We start from the raw sequence: 24983 nt of genomic DNA, 5'->3' as shown, positions 1-24983 counted from the left end.
TGAGTAATTAAAGTCATAGGTAAAGTCTAGCCCATGATATGTTCAGAAGCAGGTATTGTGGTTTTGGCATGGTAATGTGCATGCAGCTTTTGGAAGAAGGAGAATAGAGAAAAAAACCGAGTTGAATGGAATCCAACCTCCTGCTTGGAGTATGCAGACATCTATTGTTAACATAAGATATTGTTACCTTACTAATGTTTCTGTCTAAAACAGTGCTAAGCTAAATTCAAAATTGCAAGATGATTCTTTTAAATGCTAGAACGGAATTATAACTATCTATCTATCTATCTCATATCTTCTTTATCCATTCATCTGTTGGTGAACGCTTAGATTGTTTCCATATCTTGGCTATTGTGAATAATGCTCTAGTGAACATGGGAGTGGATGTGTCTCTTTGAGATATTATTTCATTTCCTTCAATTATATGCCCAGAAGTAGGATTGCTAGATCATGTGGTAGTTCTATTTGTAATTTTTTGAAGAGCCTCCATACTGTTTTCCATGATGGCTATACCAATTTACATTCCCACCAAAAGAGTACGAGGGTTCCTTTTTCTCTACATCCTCACCAACAGTCATTGACTCTTGTATTTCCTAAAATAATCATTCTAACACATGTGAGATGATATCTTATTGGTGGGTTTGATTTGCATTTCTCTGATAATAAGTGTTGTTGAGCAACTTTTCGTGAATCTGTTGGTCACTTCTTAGTCTTGTTTGGAAAAATATCTACGGTTGCAAATATTTTCTTCCATTTTAGTACATTGCCATTTTCATTTTGTCAGTTCTTTTCTTTGCTGTACAGAAGGTTTTTAGTTTGCTGTAGTCCCACATGTTTATTTAGCTTTTGTTTTGTGTTTTTGGTGTCATATCCCAGAAATCATTGCTAACACTATTGTTAAATACCTTTCCCCCTATGTTTTCTTCTAGAAGTTTTGTGGTTTCAGGTCTTACATTTACAGCTTTAATCCATTTCGAGTTAATTTTTGAGTACCACACTGTCTTGATTATACTGGTTGATTTTCATATGTTAAACCAACCCTGCCTTCCTAGCATTAGATCCTCTTGGCCATGGTGCTTAATTTGTTTTATATGTTGCTGGATTCACCTTATTAGTATTTTCTTGATTATTTTTGTGTCTGTCTTCATAACAGATATTGGACTGTAGCGTCCTTTTATTGGCTGTCTCTGTCTGGTTTTATTATCAGGTGAAAACTGGCTTCTTAGAGTGATTTGAGAAGTGTTGCCTCTCTGCTCTATTTTGAAAGAGGTTTGTGACGGATTCACATTAATATTTCTTAAATGTTTTGTAGAATTCCCAGTAAAGCCATTTGGGCCTGGGATTTTCTTTGTGGGATGCTTTTTATTACTAGTGTCATTTTTAAATTTTTATACATTTATTCAGATTTTCTATTTTTCCTTGAGTCAGTTTCAGTCATTTATGATTTTCCAGAAATCGTCTGTTTCATCTAGTTTATCTAATTTATAGGCACACACTTGTTTATAATATTCCCCCATAGTCCATTTTAATTCTGTAAGATTGATAGTAATGACCCCTCTTTCATATCTAATTGTAGGCATTTGGTCTTCTCTCTTTTGTTTTGTCTTGATTGATCTATCTAAAATTCTGTCCACTTTGTTGATCTTTTAAAAATATCAGGTTTTGGTCTTATTGATTTTATCTTTCATTTTTCTATTGTCTGTTTAATTTATTTATGCTCTAATGTTTATTATTTTCTTCCTTCTGCTTATCTTGGATTTACTTTACTCTTCTTTTTTCTGGCTTCTTAAGGTAGAACGTTAGGTTATTGATTCAAGATTTAGTTTTAGTATAGTTATTTATAGCTACACATTTTATTCTAATCATTGCTTTATGTGTATTTCATAAGTTTTGGTATGTTGTCTTTTTATTTTAAGTTATCTCAGAGTATTATCTAATATCTCATGATTTCTTTGACCACTTAGTTACTTAAGAAGGTGTTACTTAATTTCCACATATTTGTGAATTTCCCAAGTCTTCTCTTGTCATTGATTCATAATTTTATTCCATTGTGGTTAGAAAACACATTCTGTATGATTTTAATCCTTTTAAATGTATTGAGACTTGTTTTGTGCCTAACTTATAGTCTGTCCTTAAGAATGTTAAGTGTGCATTTGAGAAGAATGTGTGTTCTGCTGTTGTTGGATGGAGCATTCTATGTGTTCTTGTGCTTTATACTGTGGTTCAAGTCTTCTGTTTTCTTGCTGATTTTCTGTTTAGTTGTTCTACCCATTATTGAACCTGGAATATTGAGGTTTTCAACTATTATTGTGGAATTACTATTTCTCCTTTTGATTCTGTCAGTTTTTGCTCCATGTACCTTGAGACTCTGTTATTATGTAAATGTATGATTATAGTTGTTACATCTTTTAAAATTGCCCTACTTTGTTGCTAATAATTTTTGTTTTAAAGTCTCTTTTGTTTGATATTGGTGTAGCCTCTCTGGTTTTTGTTTGGTTACTAGTTGTATGGTATATCTTTTTATAACCTTTAATTTTCAATCTATTTGTGTCTTTGACTCAGGAGTGTGTCTCTTGTAGTAGTGTTTAATCCATTTACATTTAATGTAATTACCGACATGGTAGAGTTTATGGTCTACCATGCTCTGTGTTTTTTATATGTATTGTGTCATTTCGGTTTTTATGTTTCTCCATTACTGCCTCTTTATATTAAATAGCTATTTTCTTGTGTACCATTTTATTTCTCTTATTTCTTTTATTATATTTTTCAGTTTATTTTTTGTGATTGCCTTGAGGATCACAATTAACATCTTAATTAATAATATACTTTGGATTAAAATTTAATTTCAATAGTATAAAGAGCTTTGTTCCTTTACAACTCTCTTCCCTTTTCCCTCCATTGTGCTATTATTGCCATAAATATTACACCTTTATTTATCATGATCCCATCAGTTTAGATTTGTAATTACTGATTTATGCTGTTGTCTTTTAAATCATAGAGGAGAAAAAAATTATGCTTGAAATATAGTTTTACTGTCTTTACTATTAGTTACTTATACTAGTGCTCTTTATTTCATCATGTGTATTAGAGTTACTATTTCTTTGCAGCCTGAAGGACTTATACTGTTTCTTGTAAGGCTGGAGACTAGTAATGAACTTTTTTTTTTTTTTAATTTTCCATGAATGTTTTAATTTCTCCTTCTAAAGGATAGTTTCACTAGAGATAGAATTCTTTGTTGATAGTCTTTTTCTTTTAGCACCGTTAATAAGTCTCCCAGTAGGTTGAGGCCTCCATGTTTTTTGATGAAAAATCAGATACTAGACTTATTGAGGATTCCTGTACATAATAAGTCACTTCTCTACCTTGCTGCTTTTAAGATTCTCTTTTTCATGATATGTCTAGGTGTGGGTTTCTTTGAATTTACCGAAGTTGGAGTTTGTTAAACTTCTTAAATGTGTGCATTAATGTTTTCCCTCATATTTGGGAAGTTTTCAACCATTTATGTTCAAGTATTCTCTCTACACTTTTCTCTCTCTCCTCTTCTTTGGGATGGACTTTCATTATGAATAATGCTAGATGGTATCCCACAAACCTCAGAGTCTCTTATCTGTCAATTTTCTTTGTTCTTTTTTTCTTTCTGCCCCTAAACTTGGATCATTTCAATTAACCTATCTTTAAATTTTTGATTCTTTCTTCTTCCAACTCAAATACTGCACTTTTAAATTTTAGACTTTGTGTTTGGTTCTTTCTACAATTTCCAGTTCTTGATCAATACTCTCTATTTAGTGAAACATCATTCTCCTACTTTCCTTTAGATCTTTTTTTTTTTAAGATTTTATTTATTTATTTGACAGAGAGAGAGAGGCAGCAAGAGAGGGAACACAAGCAGGGGGAGTGGGAGAAGGAGAAGCAGGCTTCCCGCTAAGCAGGGAGCCCAAAGCAGGGCTCGATCCCAGAATGCTGCTATCATGACCTGAGCTGAAGGCAGACACTTAATGACTGAGCCATCCAGGCCCTCCCCTTTAGTTCTTTAGACACAGTTTCTTTTAACTCTTGGAATATAATAAAATAGCTGATTTTTTTTATTTTAATTTTTTTTTTTTAGAAGGAGAGAGAAGGGGGGAGGAGCAGAGGGGGAGAAAGAGAGAATATCTTCTTTTTTTTTTAAAGATTTTATTTATTTATTTGACAGTGATAGAGACAGCCAGCAAAAGAGGGAACACAAGCAGGGGGAGTGGGAGAGGAAGAAGCAGGCTCCCAGAGGAGGAGCCCGATGTGGGGCTCGATCCCAGGACTCTGGGATCACACCCTGAGCTGAAGGCAGACGCTTAATGACAGAGCCACCCAGGTGCCCCAAGAGAAAGAGAATATCTTAAGCAGGCTTCACATCCAGCACAGAGCCTGACACAGGGCTCAATCTCACAACCCTGAGATCGTGGCCTGAGTTGAAATCAAGAGTTGGACACTTAACTGATTGAGACACCCAGCCATCCCATAAGATAGCTGATTTAAAGTCTTTGTCTAATAAGTTTAATATCTGGGCTTCCTCATGGACATATTCTCTTGACTGCCTCTTTTCCTATGCATGGACCATGCTTTCTTATTTGTTTGCATGTCTCATAACTTTTGTTGAAAAGTAGACATTTTAAATAATATAATGTGGCATGAAATGATGCTCAACATCAAGAATCAGCAGAGGAATGCAAATCAAAACTACAATGAGATATCACCTCACACCTATCAGAATGGCTAAAATGAAAAGTACAAGAAACAACGAGTATTGGCAAAGATGTGGGGGAAAAGGAACACTCATGCACTGTTGGTGGGAATGCAAACTGGTGCAACCACTGTGGAAAACAGTGTAGAGGTTCCTCTGAATATTAAAAATAGAATTATCTTATGATTTAGTAATTCCACTATTGGGTATTTACCCAAAAAATACAAAAATACTAATTCAAAAAGATAATATGCACCCCTATATTTATTGCAGCATTACTTATAATAGCTAAATTATGGAAGCAGCCCAAGTGTCCATCAATAGATGAATGGATAAAGATATGTGATATTGTGAGATAGATAGATAGATAGATAGATATAATGGAATATTACTTAGCCATAAAAAAGAATGAAATCTTGCTATTTGCAACTACATGGCTGCATCTAGAGAGTGTAATGCTAAGTGAAATAAGTCAGTCAAAGAAAGACAAATATCATATGATTTTACTCATATGTGGAACTTAAGAAACAAAACAAAAGAACAAAGAAAAAGAGACAAGCCAAAAAATAGACTCTTAGCTATGGAGAACAAACTGATGGTTACCACTGGAAGGGAGGTGGTTGGGGGGATGGATGAAATAGGTGAAGGAAATTAAGAATGCACTTACCATGATGACCACTGAGTGATGTTATATAATTGTTGAATTGCTATATTATACACCTGAAACTAATATAACACTGTACATTAACTATACTAGGATTAAAAAATAAAAATTCAAAAAATAATATAATGTGGCAGTTCTGGAAACCATATTCTCTTCTTTCCATAGTTATTGTTATAGTTGTAACTGCTGTTGCTGGGGTTTTGTTTGTTTTTGTCTTCTGTTTATTTATTTAATGAGTAGGTAGAATAGAGTTACTCCCCAAAATGTTCACATCCTACTCCTAGAACCTGTGAATATGTTAGATCACATGTCAAAGAGGAATTAAGAATACAGATGGAATTAAGGTTGTTAATCAACTGACCTAAAAATAGGTAGATTACCCAGGATTATCCAGGTAGACCCAGTGTAATCAGAAGGACATTAAAGTGGAGGAAGGAGGCAGGACTTCAGAGTGGTAGGATGTGAGAGGGTCTTATGAATCCTCCACACATCTCCATTGCTGGGTTTGAAGACAGAGGAAGGAAAGCCACAAGCTAAGGAATATAAGTGACCTCTGTAAATTGGAAAAGACAAGCAATAGAGTCTCCTCTGCAGCCTACAGAAAGGAACTACGCCTTTCTGAGACTTATTTTAACCCAGTGAGACTATATTGGACTTCTTACCCATAGAACTGTAAGATAATAAGTTTGTATTGTTTAAACTGTCAAGTTTGAGGCAATTTGTTGTGAAAGCGAGAGGAAACTAATATGGTGAGTTTTCTGAACAATTTCTGTGAAGTCTGTTTTTACAGATTTTAACATGCCCCTGGGGAAAAGGCTGTTTGCACTAAGCAAACTCTGAATCTGATTAAATAAAGACAAGTCCTTTGAGTGTGGATTTCCAGGGAAGGGCCAGACAGGTCAAACAGTGACAGTTTTCTAGCAATAATGCTCTTAGGTAGCTCCAGACCCATTCTGCTTCTTTCAGTATCTGCTAGGCTGCTTTTTTTTTTTTTTTTTCACTGTGGTTGCTAAGCTATTTGTTTTCAAGTTTACTGCTGATCTGTGGAGAGAGTGGTGGAAATAGAGGGAGATAAAATGCCATAAAACTCACTGTTTTTAATGAGATTTAGCTGTTTTTCTTGAATAAACACTTCTTGGATTGTTGCAAGTCTTTGGTTAATTTCCAGAGTTCTGAAAAAGTTGATTTTGACAAATTTTCCAGTGTTCTTGTTTCTTTTATGGAGGAGTGGATTTTTGGAGTTCTTACTCTGCCGTTCTTGCTGACGTCTAATCTTTTTTTCTTTAAGTTCTCTAAGGGAATGAAAAATAGCCAACCCACTCCATAGCACTTGCGTTTCTTATTCTTACCATAATGTTTTATTGCAGCAGCTACATAGTCTGTCAAAGCCTTCAGTGATCACTTCAGTCCAGAAGGCTTCAAGTGAGTATTTAAATAACTGTTTAGAAGGAATGTGCCATAGACTAATTATTTTTCCTTTTCAGTTGGAAAAGTCGTATAGCCATATTTAAAGGTCTTTTGTGTTTAAATACCATATCATTCATCTGAATTCAGTGCAGAAAACAGAAACATTCTAGGCATTTCAAGCAGGAAGTGTTAACACACTGATTTAAATGGGTACAGATACAAAGGAGGATTGGGTTCTAGGCTTTGTCTTCAAGAACAGCCTCCAGAAATACAGAGATCTGACCCACAAAGACATTTACCCTGAGGACAGATTTTATTTTAAACTTGTTGAAAACCAACTTTGAGTTTCATTGCCTTTTGTTGTTGTTTTTGCTTATTTGTTTTCTTTGGTATTGTCTTCTGCTTTTATTTTTATTATTTCTTTATCCCTGACTTCTTTTGGTTTATTTTATTGGTCTTTGTCTGGATTCCGAGTTGAGCACTTATAACGTTTATTTTCATTGTTTCTTAGTTTTTAATATGTTAATTAGGGCACTAGGATTTCCTTTGAGTACTATAGTATAGAGCTAGGTGACTTACTGTATGTTTTAAATTTAATCACTCTCATTCTATTTTATTTTTTTCTTTCTACTTTTGTCTTGATTTCCTTTTAATGATGTTTTCCCCTTGTATAGAGCTTTATATTTTTGTTTTTGATTTCTACTCATTTTTATTATAATTTTATTAAATTGTGGTTGTAAATGATTTCTTGAGATTTTGTGGCCTAATATAGAGTCAGTTTTGAAAATATGTATATGGCATTTGAAAAAAATGTATATTCCTTGTTAACTATAAGTGTACATACACACACAAATACACAATCTGGGTGGGTATTTTTATTTTTCAAATTCTTTAAAACTTAGTTTTTGTTTCACTATAATCAATTCCTGAGAAAGGTGCACTAAAGTATACTCCTTTTAGATTTTTCAAAATTTTCCTGCTCTTTAACAATTTTTGCTTTGTTATTCAATGCATAAAAAGCATTGCCATTATAATGGATTCATCATGAATCGTGACCTTTTAAGCAATAGAAAGCACATTGCTTTGTCATGTTTAATGATTTTTGCTCAGTATGCCAGTTTGTCAGAAATTGATGTCACCCTGTTGTCCTGGCATATCTTTCCCCAGCTCTTTATTGTCAGTATTTTTGTGAGTTTTTTATTTATGCTCTTTATCCACTTGGACTTTTTTATTAAAGAAAATAGTGTTGGGGTGCCTGGGTGGCTCAGTCAGTTAAGCGTCTTACTCTTGATTTCGGTTCAGGTCATGGTCTCTGGGTCAAGGGATGGACTCCCGCATTGGGCTCTATGCTTAGAGGGGAGTCTGCTTGGGATTCTCTCTCTTTCCCTCTGCGCCTCCCCCACTCTCTCTCAAACAAATAAATCTTTAAAAATAAAAAAAAATGTTAACTCTTTGTCTATTGAATAAAAACTAAGCTCATTCATGTTTATGCTCTTGATTTACATAGTTGATTTTTTTTCTTCTTATTTAGTTCTCCTTTCTTCTTTACTCTTCTATTTTTGCTAGACCAATGAATAGATTGATTGCTTGATGGTATATGGGGTAGGGTTGAAGGGCTCCAGTGCATTAAATGAGTTAAATTTAGCAAATCTTTAAAATGTAGTTTTTCTATAAACTTCAGATACTAACTTACATCTATGGTATCTTCTCACAATAAGATAAGGCCTCTAGTTTACTTGTGAGTTTTTCATCCTGGCATCCATTCTATACTCCGTGAGATAGTGTTAGAAACATAGTGCATTCCTATTCTGTGTTGTTATTCCTTTTATACTATGTCTCTCAGACTTTCCAAATTCCTACTTTATTATATGCACATTAAATAATAGAGTAGTATTATCTGTGATATTTAAAATTAAAAATGTAGTTTTCTATTTTATTTTACTAACAATTTAATTATAACTTTTATATCAAAAGAAAAAACTGCTAATAAACCAAAAAAAAAAAGATTCTAATTTTTCTGAAATGGTTAAGATAGTACTATCTGAAGATAAAGTCAGAAGTTGAGAAATATTGGTTTCCCTTTTACTGGAAAAGTTCAAATGGGATAGCTTACTTCTTCTTGTTAAAGGCAATTCATCATCAGACCAATCAGATTAATTGGAATAAAAAAATAGTCCTTTAACTTTCTTTACTACCCTGCTAATCTATAATTCTGAGGATTTTCCTACTGGGGACAAAAGAGTGAATGATCTTGAAAACTCAGTAAGATCTTTTTAAAAACAAAATATATGTATTTATTATATTTTTTAAGAGATTATATTTATTTGTGAGAAAGAGAGAGAACAAGCAGTGGGGAGGGGCAGAAGGAGAGAGACAGAGAAGCAGACTCCCCACTGAGCAGGAAGTCTCATGCAGGGCTCAAGCCCAGGCCCGGGAGATCATGACCTGAGCCAAAGGCAGATGCCCAACAGACTGAGCCACCCAGGTGTCCCAAGATCTTTTTTTATCCTGTTCTTCAGTTCTACTTAATAGAATACTTTTGTTCCAAGTATATCATCAGTGTGTATGTGAAAGACAGAAAGGAATGATAATTTCCACTGAGCAAATAGTTTCTGTTTAAATGTCCTACTTATGTGAATTAATTATGTTTGGGCTTCTTGTAGAACCACCTAGTCTGGAGGATGCGGGGAAGATGCTGAATGAGACCGTGGTGGTGAATAACCCCATTCAGTTGGAGTGTAAGGCAGCTGGAAATCCCTTACCTGGTAGGTTTACTTGTGGACTCCCTAACTTACTGACATTTTAAGATTTCTGGGAAAAGCTAAATCTGCTTATGAGCACAATATAGTAATTACTAATAAAGGAAAGATTATAGAATACATTCCAAGGGTAAAGCAATGACAAGGAGGATATAATTAGGTGGATGATATTTTTGAATTTTCATTGCTTCTAACTGCATGAAATAATTTGCCCATTTAAACAAGGTAGAAATATGTAAATAACTAATTGTCTTATTGTCCTTACTGTGGCCACAAATCCACAGTGGTAGTTTTTTTTATAAATTTATGTTGAAAAACATTTTTTTCTCTATTTCAAATTGATTATAAATCCATCATTTAATGAGAATATTATTCTTTTTGTTGATTCACATCACTGGTAAGTTATTAACATGAATAAATAATATAATTTATTAGGCTAATAGTGTGTATAGTCTTTGGTTTTGATCAAATGCATAGACAAAATTTTTATAGGTGAGAGGAATAGATATAACAAAAAGAAATAGAATTGGTTAAAAGTTTGCTACCAAACAATATTGATACATTAGAGATAATATAAAGAATATTTGCTTTATAATTTCATTTTCATGACACTTGTATTGGCTTGGCTATTCATGTTTTTCTTAGGGTTACCTCCTCCTCAAAACCAATCCTAAAGAGGTATTTAAACTGATTAAACTTGAATAATAAGCATAAGAATAAAGCAATTCTTCTTATTTTTTTAAAGATTTTATTATTTATTTGACAGAGAGAGAGCACAAGCAGGGGGAGTGGCAGGCAGAGGGAGAGGGAGAATCAGGCTCCCCACAGAGCAAGGGGAACCTGATGTGGGACTCAATCCCAGGACCCGGAGATCATGATCTGAGCCAAAGGCAGTCACTTAACCAGCTGAGCCACCCAGGCGCCCAATTCTTACTATTTTAGTTAACCTCCAATTTAGTGGTATCGAGCTTTAGAAGAAAAAAATTAAATAGATGTACTTCTTCCTTCTTTCCCTTGCAGCTATTACTTGGTACAAAGATAATCGCCCACTCTCAGGTTCCACTGGTGTGACTTTCTTGAACAGAGGACAGACTATTGATATTGGAAGTGCCCAGATCGCTGATGCTGGCATATATAAATGTGTGGCCATCAACTCAGCTGGAGCCACAGAGTTATTTTACAGTCTGCAGGTCCATGGTTAGTGACACTTCTAGATTCATCCTGGGGTAAAAATGCATTCAAAATGATTACATAGTGTGTTTTGTTATCTTTATTTAAAGGCTCAGTGTTCTAAAACTGATGACTGTTTTTATTTCCTGACTACTATTAAAATGCTCTACTGTCACATGCTGTTGAACTTCAGTTTGCTTTAGATGAACTGTTGAAAAAGTCATCAACGATGTTATCAGCTAATGACAATAACCCTGTTTGTAAATTCTGTCTATCAAAATCATAGGTTTTGATCACAGAAAGATTTTATGTTATTACCTCTACTAATGCTTTTAAGACAACGTAGTTGTCATGGATATACTGGAGGAAGGCGTGCACGCACACATACCCCTGGAAATCAAGAAATAAAAATATACTCTGGTGTTAAAAACTGGAATTCCTAAACAAAGTAGCAAAACCTCCATCTCCTCATTTGTAAAGTGGAAATATTGATAATTGAATAGCTGTGTTTAGCATCTCAAATAAGTAATGTGAAAGAACTCAACAAAACAAAAACCACAAAAAACCCATATGTGAAAACAGAACTATACACTATTTTTCATTAGTTTGAGTTGAAATATTCGGTGATGTTAATATATCTTACTTTTATTTACTTTTTATTTCTTTTCAGTGCCTCCATCGATTTCTGCCAGCAATAACATGGTGGCAGTGGTGGTTAATAACCTGGTGAGGTTAGAATGTGAAGCCAGAGGAATCCCTGCCCCAAGTCTGACCTGGTTGAAAGACGGGAGCCCTGTCTCTAGTTTTGCTAACGGGTTACAGGTACTCTCTGTCCTAAGAGCAATCTACCACCTGATTATTAAATACAGTGTATAAACAGGTAAAGCTGTTAACAAGATTTGGAGAATAATTAACAAAAGTTATCCAAAAACATACACATTTACATCCATAATTACCATCCACACAATTGGAATTTCTAAACAATTCTTTAAAAGCTCAGTACAGGGTCACCTGGTGGCTCAGTTGGTTTAGCAACTGCCTTAGGCTCAGGTCATGATCCCAAGGTCATGGGATCGAGCCCCGCATCTGGCTCCGTGATCAACGGGGAGCCTGCTTCTCCCTCTCCCTTTGCTACTCCCCCTGCTTGTGCTCTCCTGCTCTCTCTCTGTCAAATAAATAAAATCTTTTTTAAAAAATAAGTAAAAGCTCAGGACATCTAAGAATTCTTTTATTTCATATGTAGGTACTATATTTTGACCATTTGTTTTACTTTCTACCTACTTCCGCATCCCCATTCCCTGCCACCAGCACAAAAGATACCTTGCACAAAGAAGTGTTCATCAACAAAAACAGGAATTTACTTCTAAAATTTGTATTAAAATGTTTGGAAACATTCATGAATTAGAGAACCATATAGGGGATATTTAATTTTACAAAAACATCAAGTAATAAAGTAAGAAAAATTAGAAAGGCAACATTGTAGAAATGAAATTTGAATTTGAGAAAGCAGTTTAAGTGCTTCAGATTGACTCAAAATTAAAATTATAGAAGCCCACATATCTCATTTAAAGTGTACTTTAATTTTATTTTACCTGGTAGAGAACTTAGTTTTCCCACCATTTTACTTAGCTTTTTTAAAAAATCCACTGCTTTCAGAATTTGGGACCATACAAGATCCAAAGTTAATGTCCATATTTTAGAAGTACAACTAGACCAATAGGATAAAAGAGCATAAATGTGACTAATTAATTTATTTGGCTGCTACTTTGCTATTAATTATAACTTCTTATTTATCCTGCCCAAGAAAATTAGAAGGAAGATTAGCTCCTCTTATTCCCACTTCTTCTCATCTTTCTCCCCTGGTGGCTTTCTCTTCTCTGCAGTAAGGATGGATGAGATTGGACCTTCACTTGATTTTGTGTATAGGGACTTGTTTTCAGTGGTTATTACCAAGTTTGGTTCTAGCATTTCACAGTCTACTTTCAAAGAGAGGATAAGAAGTAGATTATATGATGCTTGCCCACTTTAAAATATCCAAGTGGAAAAATAAATAAAATAAAATGTCCAAGTGGAAATCTTTCTGGAGGCAAATGTCAATGGATTAACTGCAGAAAATAGGAGAAAAAAGGCTGTTTACACGTATGTTTCTCAGAGGAGCATGTTGGCTATTGATCTTTCTTTTCATCGAAAGGTTCTGTCTGGAGGCCGCATCCTAGCATTGACCAGCGCTCAAATCAGTGATACTGGGAGATACACGTGCGTGGCAGTGAATGCTGCTGGGGAGAAACAAAGGGACATTGACCTCAGAGTATATGGTGAAGTATTGTAATGATTATTTCTGTTCTGATAGATGTGTTTAATTCCTAAAATCATTGAGGAAGTTAAGGGAAGATGTTGACAATAAAGAACCATGAGCAATAGAAATGATTTTACAGTATCGATTCAAATCAAATTCTACCTTTCTGCTTTATATTTGACTTTGTCTGATTTTCCTTTCTTAAAGTTCTGAGAAATTAAAATAAGCATACATCCGGCATGCTAGGTGTTGGTTTCATAGAATACTCTAAAGAACATGACTATGGAGAGCAGCTTTGCAATTTGGAAGTTATAATCTTCTCACTAAAGAAAGCATCTGTTCAAGTAGCTCTCTTGACCTATTCTACTCAAAGCCTTGATTTTATTACTTTTAAATTATAATCAGCATATTTTGCGGTCAATACTGTATGAATTAAAGGCTATTTGAGAAGCAAAAGTTAAGTATAAATGTAGAGAAAACTCAAGTTTTTTCCTACCTGTGATGTAGCCATAAGGTACAAAAGGAAATGTCTAATTCTATCAGAGCAAAAGTCCTCCTGGATAGAGTTCAGTCCTAATTGACCTCCATTCACAGGATGTGTTTTTCATTCCACATTTTAGTTTATCTTTGCAATTTGAGCTGTTTTAGGCTTCTTTCAGTGTCTGTCTTATTTGCATTATTTTCCTTGGTCATGGAATAATGGAATTGTTTCTCCATGGCCCCTCAAAGAGTATCTGGGTTTTTTCTATTTTAATTCCAGTATAATTAACATACAGTGTTATATTAGTTTCAGGTGTACAATCCTCTTTAAGTCCCACCTCACTTCCAAGTAGTGCACTCCTATTCAAAATATATCTTTTTTTTTTCACCTCCAGACCATGTGGGTTGACTCCTCTTTATAAGTTTGCCAAAAGTAAATGTTAACAATCACAAGTAACTTATAAATCATAGTTTTTTAATAAAAAAAAAAAAAACCTCGTTACAACATGGATAACGTACATGTCTAATGGAGCTCGAAAGTCCCAGTTGGCATTAGTAAACTACCAAAAGGCTCTCTGTGCTTCCCATTTTCTGTTGCTTCTACAGTTGACATGGGTCCACATCCAGCCTCCAGCTTTGCTGGTGCTCTGTGTTGGAGATAACAGATGTGTCTAAAATGCCCAACTCCAGGGAATCTACACCTTCCTTTAAATCTAATTGAGTCATTTTTATGTTTTGTGACGAATTGGAATGCTGACAATGTGAAATATCCTTAGAGAATGTAAGAATCTAAGGATTCTTAGATCAGTCGATCTAAGCATGTGATACAAAAGCTTCTTCAATAATTAGCAAGCAAGCAGAGGAGTGACATGGGTATTTGCTGGGTTTTAGTCAGGACTGAAAATCTGGGATTGGCTCCTTCTGTTTCTACACGTGTTAGCATCAAAAGTATACCGGAGAGATGATAGAGAGTTGATATTTTCCAGGAGTCATAAAAACATGTATCACTTATTTTTTATCATTTGCCAAGGCATTTCCGTACCACCCTTTTGGTCTGAAAACTGGGGTCTTTCCTCTGTTATAAAAGTCAGATGGTTAGCTAACATTTACATATGCTTAGCATTTGAAATACAGATGCACAGCTAGCAATTAAAGAAATGTAAAATTTCAGATTCTTAATCTGAAATTAGTTTCCAATCTGTGCTCCCCTGTTAGTATTATTTCCATATATTATATTCCTCTATTTGTAGTAGTAACCTTGACAATCTCGTGTCTCATTGGAGCCTAATGAATGTTCATCTCCAGTGGCCAATCCTCTTTAGATTTACATTGTAGAGTATGGGGGCGATAAGAGGAGTAGACAGTGGATGAAATAGCTTTCCCTACAATTGCAAGAGCAGTTCATTAAAATATTTCCCCCGGGTATAAATTCAGGGTATGTCTTACTATCTTCCGAGGGGCTAAAACAAGAGAATTGGGTTTTTAAATGATTGAGATTCCTGTATCTTTACTTTAAACTGAAGCTCAGAGAACTTTGTTAGACATCACACATGCTCCAGCATCTCAACAAGTGTAACCCTACGACACTGCTAATTTTGATAATTAAATTTAACAAGTATAAAGCGTAGGATGAGAAACAGACACGATACCCCCCTTCCTAAGCAATATAACCACAAAGCTAAGTAAGGATAACATCTAAGGAAGCCGAGATCTAAAGGGTAGAGCCTTGTTCTCTTCTCAGACTAAACAAAAAGTTGGAAATGAAAGGACAGAAAACATAGATGCATTTCAGTAATATATATCCTCGGCTATAATTAGATTTGCTTTAATTTATGTTCCTTAAGAAACAAATACTCTATTGTTTTTGCATTTTTCCTCTCAATTTAAAAAAAAAAAGTCTAGTTTCTTTTTGAAGTGGATTCAACTAATTTAGCCATAAAGAAAAATAATTGGAGGAAAAATATTTGGAAATAAATTAGCATTCTGCTTTCTTGAATTATTTCTGACTTTTACTTCTACAAGTAGTCATAAAGAATTCATGCTCTTTTGTAAATTCTATAAATACTCTAAGGTAAACATATTTTTATGCAGTTATGTTACTTTTTTGTCCACTGAGACCAGACTTCACCTGAAATTACTTTCAAGCTGTTAAATTGACTATTTTATTTACGGCTTTCTGTGCTAAGACTGGTGAATGTATCTGTTTTCATAATATCTTAGAAAATGGCACTAATTGTGCTGATTTTGCTAATATTATAGCGGTTTTAATTTCAGACAGACTGGTTGTATATCTTTTATCTAATGTGTTACATATTAAAAACAATCCCACTGTTTTCTGTTCCCCATAGATTACTTTAAGCTTATCGAGAGCCAGATGTCTGTTGCGCTAGTAAACTGAGCAGAAGCGGCATCAGGAATCCTGCACAAATGCTCCATTAAACTATTCCAGCTATTGTGCATGGCATTTCTTTGCATCATGGCATCAGTTCCTTTGGATTTAGCACAGATCCTGCATCCAGAAACAGTACAAGAAGGTGGCCTTTAGTTTATATGCCTTTCCCTCAGTAGAAGACAGGGTAGCAGAGAAACCTCCTGGTTACAGAACTCATCAAAACCTACTGCAGTCATTCTCATTTTGCCACATGCTGCAGGATCCAGCCAGAAACAATGGCTAATGCACTATAATAACAGTCCTTACCACAAGAATCTTACTTCTATCAAAGCATTTGGAAAGTCCCTTAGGATTCATTTCAGTGCAGCTTAACCTTTCTTATTAAAAGAAAAAGAAATACTACAGATATGGTACATTTCCTACAATCCTCAATAGTTATGGGATTTACGGAGAAATGGCCAAGGAAATTCCTCTCTGTGTTTTTTCAGAGTGGCCCTTTTATAACAGGTCTGATTTCATCGTTAGTTTGTGTTTTTTGAATTATTATATATACAGTCCTGAAAGAGTCCTTGAGATGTTATGGAGCCCACCCTCTCATTCTTGGCAGGACTGTACCTAAACCTTCTGAGACAAATGATTGTTTACTCTATATTTTAATACACCCAAGGGAAGGAGATTCCGTAGACTTCTCCAAGAACACATTTCAACATCTGACAAGCTTGATAGCCAGGGGATTCTAATTTTAATCTCATTAAAATTTCAACTCATTTCCTCTTTTTATGTAATTGTATGTTGTACAGCTGCTCACTGCTTTCGTTGTGTTCTTTATTGTGTCATTTATCCCACATGGTCTTTATTCCATAGAAAGCTGACAAGGCATCATGGGAAACCAAAAAGAGCTCTAAACTGCAAATCAGAGGACTCCCAGCTTTGCCACAAATTAGTCACGTTATTTCAAATAAGTTATTGTCTGTCACCTACTTCATGTTTTATACACCGTGAGGTGGGAGTAGGTGGTCTTTTTCAACTCTATTTTTTTTATTTTGCCTCAGTGTCTATAAAATTTAATTTCTTTTGCAAAAATTTAAATAAATATCAAAAGTATATATGCTTTTAATTATTATTTTCAAAATATTTCATGAGTAATTTATTACTTTGGAAATCTTAAGCAGTAACATCTAGTTCAAAAGGTTCTGAAATAGGCACTTGGTGAGAACTTCCAGTTCTAAAACTTCTTAAAGTGAAATGTTAGTGAAAAGCACTTCTGTTCAATAGGAACATATTAATCAGTGATTTCTCAATATTTGATTCTGAACCAAACGATGCAAAGAGGGTATATTAGAATTACTGTGATCCTACATCTTAAAAGAACTAATAAAGTTATTCAATGTATGTCCTGATGCTTAATAAAGATAAGCAGTGAACTGGCCTATTTTATCCTGAGGGAAAACCCTTCCTTCACTTAGTTCCACCAAATATTATGGGAGAAGAACAGAACATCTCTGTCCTCATCAGCCAAGCTGTGGAGTTACTATGTCAGAGTGACGCTACCCCCCCACCCACTTTGACTTGGTTAAAGGATGGCCGCCCCTTGCTGAAGAAACCAGGTCTCAGTATCTCTGAAAATGGAAGTGTGTTAAAGGTAAGACTAGAGATTCATTTACTTCTACTTATATTATTCCTAAACTCATGGCTTTGGTTTTAAACTTGCCTGTCTACAAGTGCTCTACTAATTTCATTTTTTAAATTCTGGGTACCATTTTATTAATGAGGTTTGTAATATTTTAAAATTTTAAGCTTAGTAAGCTTTAGATATTTGTCTATCCATATTTGTAGCCAGAAGCCATCCAAAAATGCTTCTGGGAAGATATTATAGAACCGTTCTAATGAGTGATTCATTTTTAGTCATTCAACCACTCAGCAAATAAACACCTATTCTAGGTGCTCTGCATACGACGGGAAAAATAGACACATTTCCTACCCTCAGTTTCTTCCAATTTTGCATACATATATGAAAATTAACAGTTCCAATGAAAATGCAGGAAGTACTGTAAGTGTGAGTTAATTACTATTTGGATGGTACAGATAATACATTTTAGGAGGAGTGTGAAAGGTGAAGCTGTAGTTGCCTGGAAATCTTGGAAGGCTACTTGGCTTTTTATATGTAGATAGGACAAAAGGCCTGATTAAGGAAAGCAAGTAAGCTAGCTGAAACAGAGAATTTAACAAAGTGAATATTTGGAAATAATATTGACAGGGTTGATTTGAGTGAAATAAGAGCTGCCATTGGAAACCACTTTAAGGAATTGGGATTCAGGGGGCACCTGGGTGGCTTAGTCAGTTAAGCATCTGCCTTCAGCTCAGGTCATGATCCCAGCATCCTGGGATCAAGCCCCAAGTTGGGCTCCCTGCTCAGCGACAAGTCTGCTTCTTCTTCCCCCTGCTCTTGTGCTCTCGCTTGCTCTCTCTCTCTCTCTCCCTCCCTCTCAAATAAATAAATAAAAAATCTTAAAAAAATAAAAAATACAAAGGAATTAGGATTCAGGAAGTCAATAAGCCATTGGAATGCTTATAAAGTCCTCATAATAACCCTATTGAGAAATTGGAAGAATGGCTAAGTAATCTGCTCACAGTTACTAAGTGTAAGAAATGGGATTTGAGTACAGGGAGTATAGTTTTAAAACTCATGCTACTAACCATTGTACCACATAGCCTCTTGGTAAAGGAAGGTTATTACTGGCAAACAAAGGGATTCTTGAGAATTGGATGATGGTATCAGCATATCGGAAGCTGAGAAGCTTATATAAGGAGAGCAGAAGCTTGAGAGAGAATGGGAGTATGAAGTTGTGTGTTAGAGGCAACCAAGTAGAGATTTAGGAATTACGATCTGTAATAGTGGAGATGGGTAAAGAAGGAAAGGCTGGAATAACTGATGGAGGAAAGTAGGATAAGTCAATTGAGCTATATACGGGGAGAGAAGCAAAAAGCACTGGCCATGCTCAGAGGCAGACTCAGAGCTCTAGAAAATCGACGGGTAGTATTCTCAAACCCCAGCTCTGACCAAATGACAGAGGGAGACAATTATGTGAACACAAGTCCCAGTACTGGTAGGGGAGAGCTATGTGTGATTAGAAATGTCTTAGCAAATTTCAGAGTATAGAAGTTGATTTCTTCAGAGCACAGATCTCAATAGGTTTGGGAAGCCAGAAGAAAGGTGAGAGTGAAGAAATCCTGGGATCTATTGAATTTCTACCATAGAGGATGGCCAGGCACCCTGAAGTGTGTAGGTCCCACTGACAGGTGAACAGGGAGGACCTCATGGAAATAAAAACTTCTACAGAACTCGAACAAAATTGGTCAGTTAAAACTATCTTACCTGTGCATTTCCCAAAACAATTCATGCACACCTTCAACCAGGTAAAATAATAGATTCTTACTGTTCTATTTTGCCTGGAACACACTAGGCAATCAATACATTTTTTATTGTTTTTATTTTAATTCCAGTATAGTAAACATACAGTGTTATATTAGTTTCAGATGTACAATATAGTGATTCATCACTTATATACAACACCCAGTGCTCATCACAAGTGCCCTCCTTAATCCCCTTCACCTTTTTCACCCATACTTCCACTCACCTCTCCTCTGGTAACCATCAGGTTGTTCTCTATAGTTAGGAGTCTGTTTCTTGGTTTGTTTCTCTTTCTCTTTTTTTCCTTTGTTCATTTGCTTTGTTTCTTAAATTTCACATATAAGTGAAATCATTTGGTATTTGTCTTTCTCTGATGGACTTATTTAACTTAATGTTATACTCTTTAGCTACATCCAAATTGTTGCAAATGGTCAGATTTCATTCTTGTTTATGGCTGAATAACATTCCATTCCTATATATATATAACATTTTCTTTATCCATTCTTCTATCAGTGGACACTTGGGCCACTTCCATAATTTGGCTATTATAAATAATGCTGCTATAAACATAGGGGTGCATATGTCCCTTTGAATTAGTGTTTTTGTATTTTGGGGGTAGGTTTCCAGTCATGCAATGACTGGATCATAGGGTAGTTCTATTTTTAACTTTCCAAGGAACCTCCATACTGTTTTCCAGAGTAGCTACACCAGCTTGCATTCCCATCAGCAGCACAAGAGTTTTGCTTTTTTCCACATCCTTGCCAACACTTGTTCTTTGTGTTTTTGATTTTAGCCATTCTGACAGGTGTGAGGTGGTATCTCATTGTAGATTTGATTTCTATTTCCCTGATGATGAATGATGTTGAACATGTTTTCATGTGTCTGATGGCCATCTGTATGTTTTCTTTGGAGAAATGTCTGTTCATGTCTTCTGCCGATGTTTTAATTGGATTATTTGTTTTTGAGGTGTTGAGTTGTATCAATTCTTTATATATTTTGGATACTAGCCCTTTATCATAGATGTCATTTGCAAATATCTTTTCACATTCTGTATGTTGCCTTTTAGTTTTGTTTATTGTTTCCTTTGCTGCGCAGAGCTTTTTATCTTGATGAAGACCCAATAGTTTATTTTTACTTTTATTTCCCTTGCCTCAGGAGACATATCTAGAAAAACATTGCTATGGCCAAGACTTACCAAAAAAAAAAAAAAAAAGAGAGAGAGAGAGAGAGAGAAAGGCCCCAGTTAAATAAAATCACAAATGAAAGAGAACACAACCAACACCACAGAAATACAAATAATCATAAGAGAATATTATGAAAAATTTTATGCCAACAAACTGGGCAATCTGGAAGAAATGGACAAATTCCTAGAAACATACAAACTACCAAAACTGAAACAGGACGAAATAGAAAATTTGAACAGACCAATAACCAGGAAAGAAAATTGAATCAGTATTCAAAAATCTCCCAACAAACTAAAGTCCAGGGCCAGATGGCTTCCTGGGGAATTCTACCAGACATTTAAAGAAGTGTTAATACCTTTCCTTCTCTAGAAATGGAAGGAAAACTTCCAAACTCCTTCAATGAGGCCAGCATTACTCTGATTCCAAAACCAGACAAAAATCCTACTAAAAAGGAAAATTACATGCTAGACACATCTCCAAAGGCAAGGGAAAGAAAGGCAAAAATGAACTATTGGGATTTCATTAAGATAAAAAGCTTTTGTACAGCAAAGGAAACAGTCAACAAAGCCAAAAGACAACCTACAGAATGGAAGAAGATATCTGCAAATGACATATCTGATAAAAGGCTAGTATCCAAAATCTATAAAACTTATCAAACTCAACACCCAAACAACAAATAATCCAATCGAGAAATGGGTAGAAGACATGAACAGACATTTCTCCAAAGAAGACATCCAAATGGCCAACAGACACATGAAAAAATGCTCGACATCAGGGAAATACAAGTCAAAACCACAATGAGATACCACTTCACACCAGTCAGAATGGCTAAAATTAACACATCAGGAAATGAGAGATGTTGGTGAGGATGCAGAGAAAGGGGAACCCTCCTACACTGTTGGTGGGAATGCAAGCTGGTACAGCCACTCTGGAAAACAGTATGGAGGTTCCTCAAAAGTTGAAAATAGAGCTACCCTACAACCCAGCAATTGTACTACTAGGTATTTACCTCAAAGATTCAAGTGTAGTGATCTGAAGGGGCACCTGCACCCCAACATTTATAATAGCAATGTCCACAATAGCCAAACTATGGAAAGAGCCCAGATGTCCATCGACAGATGAATGGATAAAGAAGATGTGGTAGATAGATGATAGATAGATAGATAGATAGATAGATGATATAGATATGCAATGGAATATTACACATCCATCAAAAAATGAAATCTTGTTATTTGCAACAATGTGGATGGAACTAGAGGGTATCATGCTAAGCGAAATAAGTCAGAGAAAGACAATTATCATATGATTTCACTGATATGTGGAATTTAAGAAACAAGGCAGAGGATCATAGGGGAAGAAAGGAAAAAATGAAACGAAATGAAACCAGAGAGGAAGACAAACCATAAGAGACTCTTAATCATAGGAAACAAACTGAGGGTTGTTGGAGGGGGAGGGGTGGAGGGATGGTGTACCTGGGTAATGGACATTAGGGATGGTATGTGTTGTAATGAGCAACGAGTATTATAAAAGACTGATGAATCACAGACTTGTACCCCTGAAACAAATAATACACTATATGTTAAGTAACTGAATTTATGTTTTTTTTAAGGGGAGTATTACAGGCCAATATCCCTGATGAACATAGATGCAAAAATTCTTGATAAAATACTAGCAAATCAAATTTAACAGTACATTAAAAGGATTATTCACTGTGACCAAGTGGGATTTATTTCTGGGCTTCAGGGGTGGCTCAATATTCACAAATCAATCAATGTGATACAACACATCAATAAAAGAAAGGATAAGATCCTGTCAATAGATGCAGAAAAGCATTTGACGAAATACAGCATCCTTTCTTGATAAAAACCCTCAACAAATGAGATAAATGAAACATACCTCAACATCATAGAGGCCATATACAAAAGACCCATAGCTAATATCATCCTCAATGGTGAAAAGTTGAGAAACTTTCCCCTCTGGTCAGGAACAAGACAAGGATGTCCACTCTTGCCATTACTACTTAACATATTACTGGAAGTCTTAACCTCAGCAAACAACAAAAAGAAATAAAAGGCACCCGAATAGGCAAGGAAGAAATCAAACTTTCACTACTTATGGATGACATGATACTCTATGTAGAAAACACAAAAGACTGCACCAAAAATTTCTAGAACTAATGCACGAATTCAACAAAGTCACAAGATATAAAATCAATGTGCAGAAATCTGTTGCATTTCGGGGCACCTCGGTAGCGCAGTCGTTAAGCATCTGCCTTCGGCTCAGGGCGTGATCCCGGCGTTCAGGGATCGAGTCCCACATCGGGCTTCTCTGCTGGGAGCCTGCTTCTTCCTCTCCCACTCCCCTGCTGTGTTCCCTCTCTCGCTGGCTGTCTCTCTGTCACATAAATAAATAAAATCTTTAAAAAAAAAAAAGAAATCTATTGCATTCTATACATCAGTAATGAAACAGCACAAAAAGAAATCAAGGAATCAGTCACATATGCAATTGCACCCAAAATCATAAGGTACCTAGGAATAAATCTAACCAAAGAGGTAAAAGATCTGTACTCTGAAAAGTATAGAACACTCATGAAGGAAATTGAAGAGGACACAAAGAAAATGGAAAACACTCCATGCTCATGGATTGCAAGAACAAACACTGTTAAAATGTCTTTGCTACCCAAAGGTATCTACACATTTAATGCAATCCCTATCAAAATACCACCAGCGTTTTTCACAGAGCTAGAATAAACAATCCTAAAATTTGTATGGAACCACAAAGACCCTGAATAGCCAAAGCAGTCCTGAAAAAGAAAAGAAAAGCTGGAGGCATCACTATTCTGGATTTCAAGCTATATACAAATCTGTAGTCATCAAGACTGTATGGTACTGGCACAAAAACATAGATCAGTGGAACAGAGTAGAAAACCCAAAAATGGACCCAGCACTATATGCTCAACTAATTTTCAACAAAACAAGACAGAACACCCAATGGAAAAAAGACAGTCTCATCAACAAATGGTATTGGGAAACTGGACAGCAACATGCAGAAGAATGAAACTGGACCACTTTCTTATATCATACACAAAAGTAAATTCAAAATGAATGAAAGACCTAAGTGTGAGATAGAAAACCATCAAAATCCTAGAGAATGCAGGCAGCAACCTCTTTGACCTTGGCCATAGCAATTTCTTTTTTTGTTGTTTTTTAAGATTTATATTTATTTGAGGTGGGGGGGGGAAGCAGAGGAAGATGGAGAAGGAGAGAATCCTAAGCAGACTTCACTGAGTGCAAAACCCGATGTGGGGCTCAGTCCCATGACCCTGAGGTCATGACATAAGCAGAAACCAAGAGTCGGATGCCCAACCAACTAAGCCACCCAGCTACCCCCATAGCAACTTCTTACTAGACAAGTCACTGGAGGCAGGAGAATCAAAAGCAGAAATGAACTATTTATCTTCATCAAGATAAAAAGCTTCTGCACAGTGAAGGAAACCATCAACAAAACTAAAATGTAGGCTGTGGAATGCGAGAAGATATTTGCAAATGACATATCTGATAAAGGATAGTATCCAAAATATATAAAGAACTGATGTAACTCAACACTCAGGGATACCTGAGTGGCTCAGTAGGTTATGTGTCTACCTTCAGCTCAGGTTATGATCCCAGGGTACTGGGATTGAGTCCCTTATTGGGCTCTCTGCTCAGCGGGGAGCCTGCTTCTCCCTCTGCCTGATGTTCCCCCTGCTTGTACTCTCTCTCTCTCTCTCTCTCTCTGACAAAATAAATAAATAAATAAAATCTTAAAAAAAAAAAAAACTCAACACCCAAAACACAAATAATGCAGTTAAGATATGGGCAGAAGACATGAATAGACATTTTTCCAAAGAAGACATCCAGATGGCTAACAGACACATGAAAAGATGCTCAATATCACTCTTCATCAGGGAAATACAAATCAAAAGTACAATGAGGTATTGCCTCACGCCTGTGAGAATGGCTAAAATTAACAACACTGGAAGCAAAATGTATTGGCAAGGATGTGGAGAAAAGGGAACTCTCTTACACTGTTGGTGGGAATGCAAACTGATGCAGCCATTCTGGAAAATAGTATAGAGGTTCCTCAAAAAGTTAAAAATAGAATTACTGTATAATCCAGCAATTGCGTTATTAGGTATTTACCCAAAGGATACAAAAATATGGATTCAAAGGAGTACATGCACCCCACTGTTTATAGCAGCACTATCAACAATAGATAGACTATTGAGAGAGCCCAAATGTCCATCGACTGATGAACGGATAAGGAAGATGTGGTATATATACATGATGGAATATTACTCAACCATCAAAAAGAAGGAAATCTTGCCATTTGCAGCAATGTGGATGGAGCTAGAATGTATTATGGTAAGTGAAATAAGTCAGTCAGAGAAAGACAAATATTATTTCACTCATGTGGAATTTAAGAAACAAAACAGATGAACATATGAGTGGGGGAAAAAGAGA

General features: G+C 35.6%; 1 protein-coding gene across 5 annotated transcripts in view; it reads left to right on the top strand.

Moving 5' to 3' along the window:
• HMCN1 (hemicentin 1) overlaps window positions 1–24983 on the top strand; it is a 467709-nt gene that overhangs the window by 291020 nt on the left and 151706 nt on the right. For all 5 annotated transcript variants that reach the window (XM_026509232.4, XM_044387879.3, XM_044387878.3 and 2 more), the window contains exons 37-41: window positions 9452–9553; window positions 10568–10744; window positions 11388–11539; window positions 12909–13032; window positions 17352–17527. In XM_026509232.4, coding sequence (XP_026365017.3) covers window positions 9452–9553; window positions 10568–10744; window positions 11388–11539; window positions 12909–13032; window positions 17352–17527 — 731 coding nt within the window. The remainder of the gene's footprint in view (window positions 1–9451; window positions 9554–10567; window positions 10745–11387; window positions 11540–12908; window positions 13033–17351; window positions 17528–24983) is intronic.

This window comes from Ursus arctos, unplaced genomic scaffold, assembly GCF_023065955.2.
Source record: "Ursus arctos isolate Adak ecotype North America unplaced genomic scaffold, UrsArc2.0 scaffold_2, whole genome shotgun sequence".
Classification (NCBI taxonomy): domain Eukaryota; kingdom Metazoa; phylum Chordata; class Mammalia; order Carnivora; family Ursidae; genus Ursus; species Ursus arctos.
The sequence above is the reverse complement of the archived record's forward strand: the minus strand, read 5'-3'. Positions and strand labels throughout refer to the sequence as shown.